General features: G+C 40.7%; 1 protein-coding gene across 1 annotated transcript in view; it reads left to right on the plus strand.

Moving 5' to 3' along the window:
* Positions 1-11,010, plus strand: part of LOC138050692 (scavenger receptor cysteine-rich domain-containing group B protein-like) — a 36,269-nt gene extending 25,259 nt beyond the window's left edge. The window contains exons 4-6 of the mRNA XM_068896996.1: positions 2,131-2,278; positions 2,946-3,175; positions 9,982-11,010. Coding sequence (XP_068753097.1) covers positions 2,131-2,278; positions 2,946-3,175; positions 9,982-9,986 — 383 coding nt within the window. The 3' untranslated portion in view covers positions 9,987-11,010. The remainder of the gene's footprint in view (positions 1-2,130; positions 2,279-2,945; positions 3,176-9,981) is intronic.
* The last annotated feature ends 1,309 nt before the right edge of the window (positions 11,011-12,319 follow it).

Genomic DNA, 12,319 nt, shown 5'->3' on the forward strand with positions numbered 1-12,319 from the left:
TTCTGGAACTCACTTAGAGAGTCTGGCTATTCTAGAACTCTAGACATTCTAGGGCCCACAGAGGGTAACATATAAGAATTGAGAATTCTAGAACTTAGAACTCTAGAAATCGGAACTCTAGAACAGCGAATTTTGACTTTAATCAGAACTTTAGAAGTTTGCACATACGACCATTTTACTAGTGCGGTCCTAGAATGATATAGTTCTTTCTTTAGTGCTCTTCAAACTAGAGCAGTTCTAGAATGCTATAGAACTTTCTAATGTCATAACCTTGACCATTCTATATTTCACATATAATCAATATAGAGCTCTTCTAACTAGAACAGTTCTAGAATGCTATAGAAGTTTCTGTCTTATGGAATTAATCACAATTTCAATTAGAAAAACAAATGAAAGTTTTCATCCAGGGAAAGGCTCTCGTTCACGCAGAGTATCTTTGTCTTCGTCACTGAAATCAGTGGATTTGACTGAAAAGCTAATAATTTATTGTTGTCGGAGATTGGATGACAAGAATTTCTGTCGCAATCGGAAATTCAATGACCTGGATTTGTGAAAATCTTGTTCAGCTTCATGCTTTAAAGAACGAGGTATAGTGTGGAGTGCAATATTTCATGATGTTGACTTTCGCCTCATGTCTTAAAGAACGACTAATGTTACATGTGTAGCGCGCTTGTATCGCCTCATGGCTTTAAGAACGACGTATATTTCACGTGTAGCGTGTGCTTGTTTCGCGTCATGGCTGAGAGATATTTTCTGTCACGCGCGAACTGACTTCCGAGAGTCCGATTGACTCTTGCCAGGAAGAGCTGTCTCCATCGGATCCGATCGAGTCTGTTTGCCAACTTTTTCAACCCCTCTCGCTCCTGTTAACCCTCACTTCCGGTACCATTGATCAAGCGCCATGCACCCAATTCCGGTTCCGGTCGCGATCGGACTCAATCCGCCTGCGAGTGAAGACAACCCGACTCAGGTCGAGTGTATTGGACATGTATGTCGGAAGATAGACTTCCGCTAGAACAAAGACTTCCGATCGTCTAAAAATAACTTTCATGGACATGACATATCCCAAGGGCTGGACCGGGAGCCTCCCTCTCTGTCCCCTCATTTTCTCTTGCATTAATTTGACACCAGTCTCCATCTTCAGATTCAGAATCAGTCTCGAAATTTCATTGCCGAGTGCTTACTTGCGTTGGTCTTCCAAATAGGCCTGTCTACTAACTTCAACTAATTGTTCTTCCCTTTCAGTAAGATGACTAAACGGGATGTAATCAGCAAAGTCAATAAGTATTTGATTCAGAACTACTTGGCGAAAACGACAACGTGCAATCGATCGACTTCGCGACGAACTTCGGTACCAGTCTTTTTCAACCGCAGTCAAATCTGATTCCCCGATGTGGGGACATAAAGAAGGAAAACACATCTTATCTACCACCTCCGGGGGACAGATCTCTGATCAAAAGTGCTTATATGCCCCTATTATCCCCCTATCTGTCCCCGGTCCGGGGTGGTGGAGGTTTCAATTAACTAGTGCATAAGTTCTTTATAATCAGATATATTGCACACTTGTTTGTTCATGGAGAACTTAGAAAAAAATTTAAAAACAAAAATCTAACAATATCACGATATGTTAACATTAGACTGCTAATCTTATTTTAAAGAAATGTGTATTTTGAAGTGGAGGTTATATACGAAATGGACGAAATGATCCTTATATCTATCTGGATAAAATAAGCAATTATCTCTTATAGACACCTGAAGAATTTGTGTGGCTTCAACAGAATTCGAACTCAGGACCTCTGCGACGCCGGCGCAATGTTCTAGTTGTTGGGCTCATCTGTTCCCGTGAAAGACCCAAAGAATGAAAGAAATGTATATTTTTAAGTGCAGGTGTCCATAAGAGACAATTGGACGAGATGAGGAAAAGTGAATTAAGTGTATTGGTTCAAGAAAAATTCAAGAATTTCTTGGTGAACTATGGAATACGTTTCAAACCACAAATTTATGGATCGTTCAACATTTATCATTTGGCCAGGCCTTTCCGCCTTGTCAAGATATCATAGTTTTATTATCTCCTCTACTGACCTTTAATAGATCGCTAACTAAGATAACTCTTTTTTTTTTCATTGAAAGCCGTACCAGAGGCCTGTGAAGTGTCATTTGCGAAAATCGGATGTTATAATGACAAACCAGGTGACAGAGCTTTAAGGTTCAGTAATTTGACTTTGAGGGGTGAAGCAAATTGGACACAAGGTGATCCATGGGAAAAATATCTTAAAAGGTAAGTCGGAAATAAACTTATGCATTTACAAAATAAAGTGGCGCGACTCCTGTGCGTTTCACTCGGATTTTGCCAAGTCAAGCGCTAAAGACTGTCGAAGACCAATACAAATCATGAAGCCTTACACGAAGGGAACCCACCCCTTTTAAATACAGGTGTAAAATAGCTGTCAAATCAACACTTCCGTGATGGTTTTACATGTAGCTATAGTCATCCCGATGAGTCTCAGCAATGACCACCCAATCACTTCTTGAAATGCTTTAGCTATTGAGCTACAGTGAGGACTCACATCTAATGCACCAAACTTGCTTTATCCGGGTGACAGCTAGGTCATGCCCAGTGATTATTCCTAAGTCTTTCACGTCCAGTCTTTTACGTTGCTTTAAGAAGCTACTGTAGCTAGCAGGCGTTATGATTGCCGGACAGGGCAAGCATGAAGCGAGCGCGGAGTGTGAGTCACGCGCGAGGGGAGGAGCGCGAAATCACGCCCTATCTGCAGCTAATAAAAATCTAACTGTTTGCTCCGTTTAATAAGGTATCCCACGCAGGGTTCTCTTCATTTCTGTTGTTGCTCATTCCAGATACGGTTGTTTCCTTAAAATTCTATGCATAATGAAAAGATAATTGATATACTTAACCAGTGACGTTTTATTTTTGTGTGCCGTAGTCTGGCCTGTCGTTGTGCCAAAATGTCAAGAGCTCATGGTCATAGTCACTTTGGTCTTCAGTACTATGGTGAATGTTGGAGTGATGAACGCGCATCGGAGAGGTTTGATCTTCACGGAAAATCGAATCCTGAGGGTTGTGTGGGATTTCAGTACAATACCTGCAACGACCAAGATAAGAATGAATGCGTTGGAGGTCCAAACAGAAACTATGTTTACAAGATTTTAGAAGGTCAGTAAAGGACTAAGTTAGTGAGGTGTCGTTAAAAGCTTGAGCCATTTTCATTCGAGCTGGGAAAGTATTTTATATCGATTGCCTTATTGGCCGGTCGAAAACGTTCGAACCATTTCCATAGCCAAGCCAAAAATGGCCTTTGCATACCTAGCTACCGTTTAATGTCAAGGCTTTCTATTGCTGTCTCGATTGTTTACATGATATGATGAATCTATATCCTGGAACCTTCTAGATAAGAACATTCCGTTGTAAGTGATGATGAAGACTGCTGAGTCATGCTTACTTGTGAAAGTCATGGAAAATTCTAGAATGATGTGATGTCTATCTTTAGTAACACAAGTGTAAGATGTAATTAGCTATATTTAGAACACTTAGTATATATTGAAGCAGTTGTTGTTGTCAGTTAGTTGTTCGTAGAGATTTGTTACTGGAATAGTTGTTACGAAATCCAGGGATCAAGAAGTCTTAAGGAGGAATAAAGAGTCAAGACGTGAAATTAGTGTGGAGACCTTTTGTGAAGTGTCAAGTTCGTGACATACTCGGTGCCAGCGGTTAAAGAGAAACAGAAGAAACTTGTCGAAAGTATTCCTGAGAAGAACTAACGAGTAGACACGATCCACGAAGAAATGGCTGAGGCAAAATCGAAACCATATCTGGAAAGCAATGATAGGAAAGTTCGTGGACAGTGACCCTCGTAACTGGGATCAGTTGCTACCATAACTGCTTTTCGCATACCGAGAGGTACCACAAGAGTCAACTGGATTCCCGCCATTCGAGTTACTCTACGACCTCTACGGATGGAGAGTAAGAGGCCCATTAGATGTCATGAAAGGGATGTGGGGAGTCAGGGTGGTTTAGTGGTCATCAACCGTGCCCCCCACCTCTGTGACCCAGGTTCAACTCTGGTCTCGGGTCGTATGTGAGCTGAGTTTCAGTCGATCTCAATCTGACTCCGAGGGTTTTTCTCCGGGTACTCCGGTTTTCCTCCCTCCTCAAAATCGACTCCCGGCCTATTCCATCAGGCTGTGGTGCTGTGCTCCGACGTCATACATGGGTCGTGTTCAGGGGCCGAGCTCCTAGCCGGCAGCACAGCTCCTTCGGCCCGACCTCGTTGAGCTGCGCCCTTGAGTAATTCAGTCTCCGACAACGAGAAAGGGCGATTAGCAGATCACATATTATATTATATTATTAAATGTGGTCAGGCTCTGTGTCAGGACCAAGAAGCGTGGTTTCCCATGTGATAAAGATCAGGGATCGGCTAGCTTCTATGACAGATCTAGTCAAAGATAACATGGAAGAAGCTCAACTAAGGCAAAAGAGATGGTACGACACCAAATCAAAGATGAGAGAATTCAGTCAGGACAAAAAGTGCTATTATTGTTACCATCAAGTTCTAATGCACTAGAAGCTAAGTGGCAAGGCCCATTCAAAGTTAACAGAAACGTTGGCCCGGTGGACTACAAAATCGAGACAAACCACAAAGGACGGAAGTTAAAAGTATACCATGTCAACCTGCTAAAAGAGTTCAAAAGAAGAACTATAGAGAGCTTTCTTGAAATCACTAATGTAACGGGAGATGAAGAAGGAGAGGTTACTGAAGTATTGTGGATAAAAGATGAAGCGGACGCCGGCCCAACAATAAATTAAGAGCTTACTGCGAAACAAAAAGAGCAGTTACCAACATTATTGAAAGACTACAAAACAGTCCTCAGCAACAAGCCAGGAAAAACGTCCTTGATAGCACACGAAATTCAAATGAGAGGAGATGTAACGCCAGTTTGTCAAAGATCTTATCCAATACCTCCAGCAAAGATTGTAAAAGGTCAAAGAAGAAGTACAAGCAATGATAGATTTAGGTGTAATAGAGGAGTCGAATAGCCCGTGGTCATCACCTTAAGTAATGGTACCCAAGCCAGATGGAACAAAGCGGTTCTGTGTAAAATTCAAGAAAGTTAACAGTTTCAGCAAGTTTGACACATACGCGATGCCAAGAATTGAAGAAATAATCGGACGACTAAGATCCTCAAGGTACATTACAAAGCTAGACCTCTGTAAAGGGTATTGGCAAGTCCCTTTAACAGAACACTCTAAACAGTACGCCGCCTTTTCTACACCCATGGGTCTTTATTAGTTCAAGTATTTACCCTTTGGCTTACATGGAGCCCCAGCAACCTTCCAAAGAATGATGGATCGATTGTTGAAAAAGGAAAGGAGGGGTGTGCCGCCGCATACATGGACGACCTCGTAGTATTCAGCACAAAGTTTGACAAACACCTTGACCTTGAAGACATCCTGAAAACCTTGACTTAACAGTTAAGCCAAATAAATGCAGCTTTGCAGAGAGTCAAGTCAATTATACATAAATACATACATACGTTTTTTTGCGACTCCCTAAAAGGGCTTTTCAGTACAATACTACAAAAAGAACAATAATTCAGAACAAATATATGTACATACTAACAAGCTAAGATAAATATAATAAGTAAGAACAGGTATATTAACATAATTTATTTAAATATTGTCTAACTAAATTCCTTTTGAATGCATTTAAACTAGTTAAGTTCCTCAAGTCGTTACTTAATCCATTCCAGATTTTTACACCTCTATATGCAAAGCGACGCTGTCCAGTTGCTAGGCGACAACGTGGAACATTTAGGTTGTTTGCAGATCGCGTTACTCTGGTACATACAGAGGATCTCATTTGTAGTTGGCCACATAAATATTTGGGCTCGAGATTGTTAAGGCATTTAAATACCATCACTCTATCATGGATATCTAGTCTATCTTTTACCTTGAGAATTCTTAGCGACTTAAGACCTTCGCTAATATGATCGAATTTTTTAAGTCCCAAAATAATTCTCGCTGCAAAGTTTTGGACCAGTTGGAGTTTATGTATATTAGCCTTAGAAGTGTTTGCCCACACCAACGAGCAATAAAAGAGCTTAGTGAACACAAAACTTCTAGTGAGTAATAAAAGTGTTGGTCTGTCCAAAACATGCTTAATTCTGTATATATGTACTAACTGATTAAAGCAACTAGAAACTGTTTTAGTAATATGAGTATCGTATGAAAGACGCTGATCTAAGTACACTCCAAGGTCCCTAGCAAAGGGAACCGGTGATATAGTTTTATCGAAAATAAAAATAGGTATTGGTGGTAACTGCTTAGTTAGTTGCGGTAGGCCAACAACCATTAATTTGGTTTTGTCCGGATTTAAAAGCAATGAATTTCTCGCGCACCATTTGCAAATTTCCTGAAGGTCAGCATTTACTGTAGCTATAGCATCGTGTACATTCGAAACTTGAAATTTTAAATACAACTGGCTATCGTCTACATAACACGAGACTTGACTATGGGTAACTAAGTTAATCAACCCATCAATATAGGTAGTGAAAAGTACAGGGCTTAAAATAGAACCCTGAGGAACGCCATGTGTTAAAGTTAACATTTGAGAAACGGCGTCTCCATATCGCACCCTTTGAGTCCTATCAGAAAGATAACTAGAAAACCATTAGAGACAGTGTGAGGCAAGGCCTAATCTACGTAACTTACTTCGGAGAATTTTATGATTTAAACTATCGAACGCTTTAGACATGTCTAAAAGTACCAGTACAGAAATTGATTTCTAGTCCATAGCTTTTAAAAGTTCATTAGTAACGTAGATAAGGGCAGTCTCTGTGGAATGTATTTTCCTATTGCCATTTTGGTGAGTGGAGAGTTTATTGTTTTCGGTGAGAAAGTCAACAAACTGTTTATGAGCTAGTCTCTCACACACCTTGGATAAGGTAGGAAGCAAGGAAATTGGTCGATTGCAAGAAGACTCGTCCGAATTTCTGTCTGTACATACATACAATTATCTGGGATATCGCGTAAGAAATGAAGTTCTGGAACCATAGCAAACCAAAACACACGCAGTTATGGACTGGGAACAACCAAAAACTAAGAAAGACGTCAAATCTTTCCTTGGGCTAACTGGTTACTAAAGAAAATTTGTGCCCAATTATGCAGAAAGTTTTGCACCCTTAACAGACCTCACAACAAAGAAGAAACCAGGCAAAATAAAGTGGACTTCAGAATGTAAGAAAGCCTTTAAAGACTTGAAAACAAGCCCTGTGTTCTGACCCTGTTCTTAGAAATCCTGACTTCGACAAGGAATTTGTGCTACAGACAGATGCTTCAGAAAGAGGGCTGGGAGCAGTACTAAGTCAGTATGACAGCGAAGGAGAAGACCATCCAGGTTTGTATTCAAGCTGAAAACTATTGCCCAGAGAACAGAATTATGCTACAATAGAGAAAGAGTGTTTGGCAATCAAGTGGGCTCTTTGCAGTCTACAATACTATCTACTTGGTAGAAAATTCAAGATAATAAGCGATCATCAACCTTTGCGTTGGCTTAATGAAATGAAAGACAGCAATAAGAGACTGACTGATGGAGTTTAGATCTTCAACCTTACTCACTGCAATGGATTGTCCAATGGGAATGCGGACGGTCTGTCAAGAACATGTGAAACCCAGACACCCTGGCATCAAATCTCAGAAGAGCTTTGATTTCTGAAAAATGGGAGAGTGTGATGAATCTATATCCTGGAACCTTCTAGATTAGAACATTCCGTTGTAAGTGTTGAGTCAGTTTCCAGAACATTCTAGATTACTTGAAGACTGCTGAGTCATGCTGACTTGTGAAAGTCATGGAAAATTCTAGAATGATGTGATGTCTATATTTAGTAACACAAGTGTAAGATGGAAGAGCTATAACACTTAGTATATATTGAACCAGTTGTTGTTGCCGGTTAGTTGTGCGTAGAGATTTGTTACTGGAGTAGTTGTTACAAAATCCAGGAATCAAGAAGTCTTAAGGAGGAATAAAGAGTCAAGACGTGAAGTTAGTGTGGAGACCTTTTGTGAAGCGTCTAGTCCGTGACACATTTGGTGGCAGTGGAAAAAACAGAAAAACAGAAGAAACTTGTCGAAAGTATTCCAGAGAAGAATTAACGAGTAGACAAGACCCAAGAAGAAATGGCTGAAGTGTCTGGCGCGCCACTGAGTCCAGACAAAAAACACCCGTTGCACAATGGCAAGCAGAATTAACTTCTACTTTCCGCAACTCTTCACGCAACGTTGCAACGTTCCCTTGTGCCTCGTTGTTGAAAATATGTCGCTCTCACGAAATATTCGTGGTGGCCTCGTGGTTAGTGTGCTCGACTCCGGAGCTGAGCGTTCCGGGTTCGAGCCCTAGCCGGGACGTTGTGTTGTGTTGTTGGGCAAGACACTTTACTCTCACAGTGTCTCTCTCTACCCAAATGGGTACCGGCGAATTTAATGTTGGGGGTAACCTGCAATGGACTAACATCCCATCCAGGGGGGAGTAGAAATACTCCTAGTCACTTCATGCTGCGAAACCGGGATAAGTTCGGGCCTGATGGACCACTTGGCCTCTATGCAGACTCTACGAAATATATTGTTCTGCGGTGTACAATATTCTTCAAACTTGTTAATCACAACATTTATCTATAGCGTCTGCACTTCTAAGACCGAAAGTATTGAAGAAATTCAACTGCCTCTTCACCTACAGTTAACATTGACTTTGTCGAGCATTGTACTTGCGAGAGTTTCTTGTCGATCCCTCTCACGTTGAAATAAAGCCTTAACTGCCAAGTTTATTGTTTTTGTGACTGCTGATTATTAAAGTAGAAATAGCCTCTTGTTTGCAACTGTTTTACTCGCACAAGTCGAAATATATCACAATGGCATCTGGGGAACAGTTTGTGATGATTCATGGGATTTAAATGATGCTCAAGTTGTTTGTCTGTCGCCAACAAGGATTCCTCTCTGCTTTCTCTGCTCCGTCTACCTCTTATTTTGGGCGAGGTAGACTGCAAGGGATCCGAGCGATCCTTAAAAGACTGTTCGAGCAATGAGTGGGATGATCACTCTGAAGATGTGTCAGTCGTGTGTTCAGATGAAGGTAAGTTTGAAAAAAAAAGAATCCTTTCTTGTGAGGCCTCGCGTTTTTACTTGAGATCATTTGCTTCACGCTTCGTTTGTCGCAACGAAAATTAGAATGTAAGATTGTTACACTTTCTCGTAATCTTTTAAGTGGTAACGTATTTACATAATTTCAATTTACCTTAGGCTCGGTCGGCATGCACATTAGCTTCTATTTATGCTAAGGGATTACCGATCATCCCTACTAGTTTATAAGTTAAAGAGGTTTGTCATGAACGAAAAATTCATGTAAGTTAAGCTCTTTGTTATCAGATATATTGCACATTTGTTTGATCATGGAGAATCTAACAACATACTGCTAATCTCATTTTAAAGAAATGTGTATTTTAAAGTGCGGGTTATATACGAAATGGAGAAATGATCCTCGTATTTATCTGGACAATTTAAGCAATAGAAACGTGAAAAATTTGTGTGGCTTCAATGGAATTCGAACGCAGGACCTCTGCGACGCCAGTGCAATGTTCTTCCAACTGAGATAGATAATACCCCCACTCAGTTGGGAGCAGGTCAGTTTGTTGGGCTCATCTTTTTTCCCGTGAACGACTTGAAGAATGAAAGAAATGTATATTTTGAAGTGCTGGTGTCTATAAGAGACAGTTGCCCGAAACGGAAAATACCATAATACTCTGTTTGTCCACCCAAATTTTGACTAAGCATTGTTTTTGTTTTCTCTTGGGACCATTGTTTCGGGCAACTGCTTGAATTGTCCATATGAACGCGCGGATCACTTCTCCATTTCGTCTAATCTTATATTCTTTACCATAACTCAAATCCTTTGTTTTCCTTTTTTTTCACAGGGTAGAAGTGGAAGCGAAAACAGAAATGACGATGAAGACTTTATTCAAGTGTCATAGAATTCTAGTACACTACAGTACTAATTGGGGACACTCAAGAAAACCAAACTAATTAAAATAACATAAAATTATCATAATTTAGACTTGAACCCATAAGAATATGCCCAAGTGTCTGAAGGAGTGCCTTCCATACTTTACAGTATTGTATCTTGACAGGATAAAATCTGAATTTCGGAGGCTGTATGGCCTTAAATCATTAATTGTTTTGAAAATGTTTTCAAAGTAACCTGGCACCATTTGATGCTTAACCTTGTGCATCAGCGATAGTATGTCCTTCAACCTTCTTTCATTTAATGTATCTAGATTATTCTCTTTGAGAAGGTCTTCATAAGATGAGGTCTTGTCCAGGTAGATTACACGTAAAGCCCTTTCCTGTATCCTTTATACTTCACGCTTATCCAAAGCCCTGGTAAAGTGCCAGACTTCTTGACAATACGTAAGGTGTGGAAGGATGGCCGGTTTGCATAGTGTAAGTTTTGCTGGAACAGGTTAATTGTTAATTTCAGTTTACAATTTCCCCAATTAGCGCTCCAGCGCTAGAACGACTAGACACTTAAATAAAGTTCCTTTTCTTTCCTTTCCTTTTAGGAAAATACGGGTGAATTAGGGCTAGGGCTTTATCCGAGATGCGATAGGAATCTAATTTTTCATAAGAAGAGGGCAATAAAAGAAGAGGGCAAATAAAATGAATCGAATACCTCACTCATATCAGTAGATAACATCCCAAACAGTTTTCCACAATCGGGCTCCATATTTGAAAATGGAGCCATTTTAAATGGCATCCTGATGTCGTGAAATCAGACTTGTGGACGAAAATTAAATATCTTTTCGAATGTTTGATGGCTTAAATTGAAATTAGTGCACAATTTAAAAAAAAGGTCATTAAATGAATGAAATAAACGTATACCAACGGGGAATGAAGCATGGGTCTTCCTTATTAATTTCAAGTGGATTAAAGAGGATTTAATTTTGCTTCCAAACTGTTATAAAGGTCCATATTTGGGCGCTACTATGTACCTCTCCCTAACCGAGTTCGAGATCTGTACGTTACGGACCGAGTTTTTTTCCCTTTTATTTACAAGTGCAGCTGAGAAGTTGAACCATGGACTACCAGGAAGAAATTCAACCAGTGACTATAACGTGTCTTGAACCCGGGATGCCCGGATCTCAAGGCAAGCCCCCTAACAACTGCGCCGCACTGCCTCCTGATTCCCTACCTCTGTGGCATTCTCGTGCAATACATGTGAATTTTTATTTACACTAGAGATTCTTCTTTTATTCGTTGCCAATCAGTTATTCAAATAAAAATCGACCAATCGCAATTTGGAACAATTTGGAACAATTGGGTGTCAGGGTGGCTTAATGGTTATCTATCGGGCCTCCCACCACTGCGAGCCGGGGTTCAATTCTGGCCTCAGCCAGCATGTGGGCTGAGTTTCAGTCGATCTCAACCTGACTTGAGGGTTTTTCTCCGGGTACTCCGGTTTTCCTCCCTCATCAAAATCGACTCACAGCTAATTAACATCTAGCTGTGGTGCTGTGCTCCGACATCAAACATGGGCTGTATAGCGGCAGCCAGAGGCGCCTTTGTATGCTTTCAGCCCGATGTCGTGAGCCGCGCCCTTCGCAATTCAGTCTTCGACTGCAAGTAAGGGTGATTAGCACTAGCAATATATATAGCACTAGCAATATATAAGGGCAAAATACAGGTAAGTGAATCACGCAACGCCAGTCGTCCATTCTGTATTCACCACTGACGATGATAGCCCCCATCAATTCCATCTTGCAATACAGCTTCCGTAGACGAACCGGCCTCACATCTCGATCAAAGGAGTCGCTGGCCTTATAAACCAACTAAAGTCTAACAAAGCGACTGGCCCGGATAGCATTTCTACCCAACTCCTAAAATTATATCCTATCGATTCTGCATTTATACTAAAGTGCATTTTGCAGCAGTCCTTGGATTCCGGAATTGTTCCTATCGACTGGCAACACGCCCTTGTCACTCCTATCCACAAGAAAGATTTGAGATCGTCAATCGGTAACTATAGGCCCATCTCACGCACCTGTATTTCTTGCAAATTATTTGAGCATATTCTTTGTAGTCATATTATGAAACACCTATCTACGAGCATTTTTCTATCTCCATTCCAACGTGGCTTTAGAAAATTTCTCTCCTGTGAGTCCCAGTTGATTATCACTATCCACAATCTTTCTTCCGCCCTAAACGACAGAGGCCAGTCCCACGTGGTGCGCTTGGATTTTTCCAAGGCTTTTGATT

The sequence above is a fragment of the Montipora capricornis genome, chromosome 6 (genome assembly GCF_036669925.1).
Source record: "Montipora capricornis isolate CH-2021 chromosome 6, ASM3666992v2, whole genome shotgun sequence".
NCBI lineage: Eukaryota > Metazoa > Cnidaria > Anthozoa > Scleractinia > Acroporidae > Montipora > Montipora capricornis.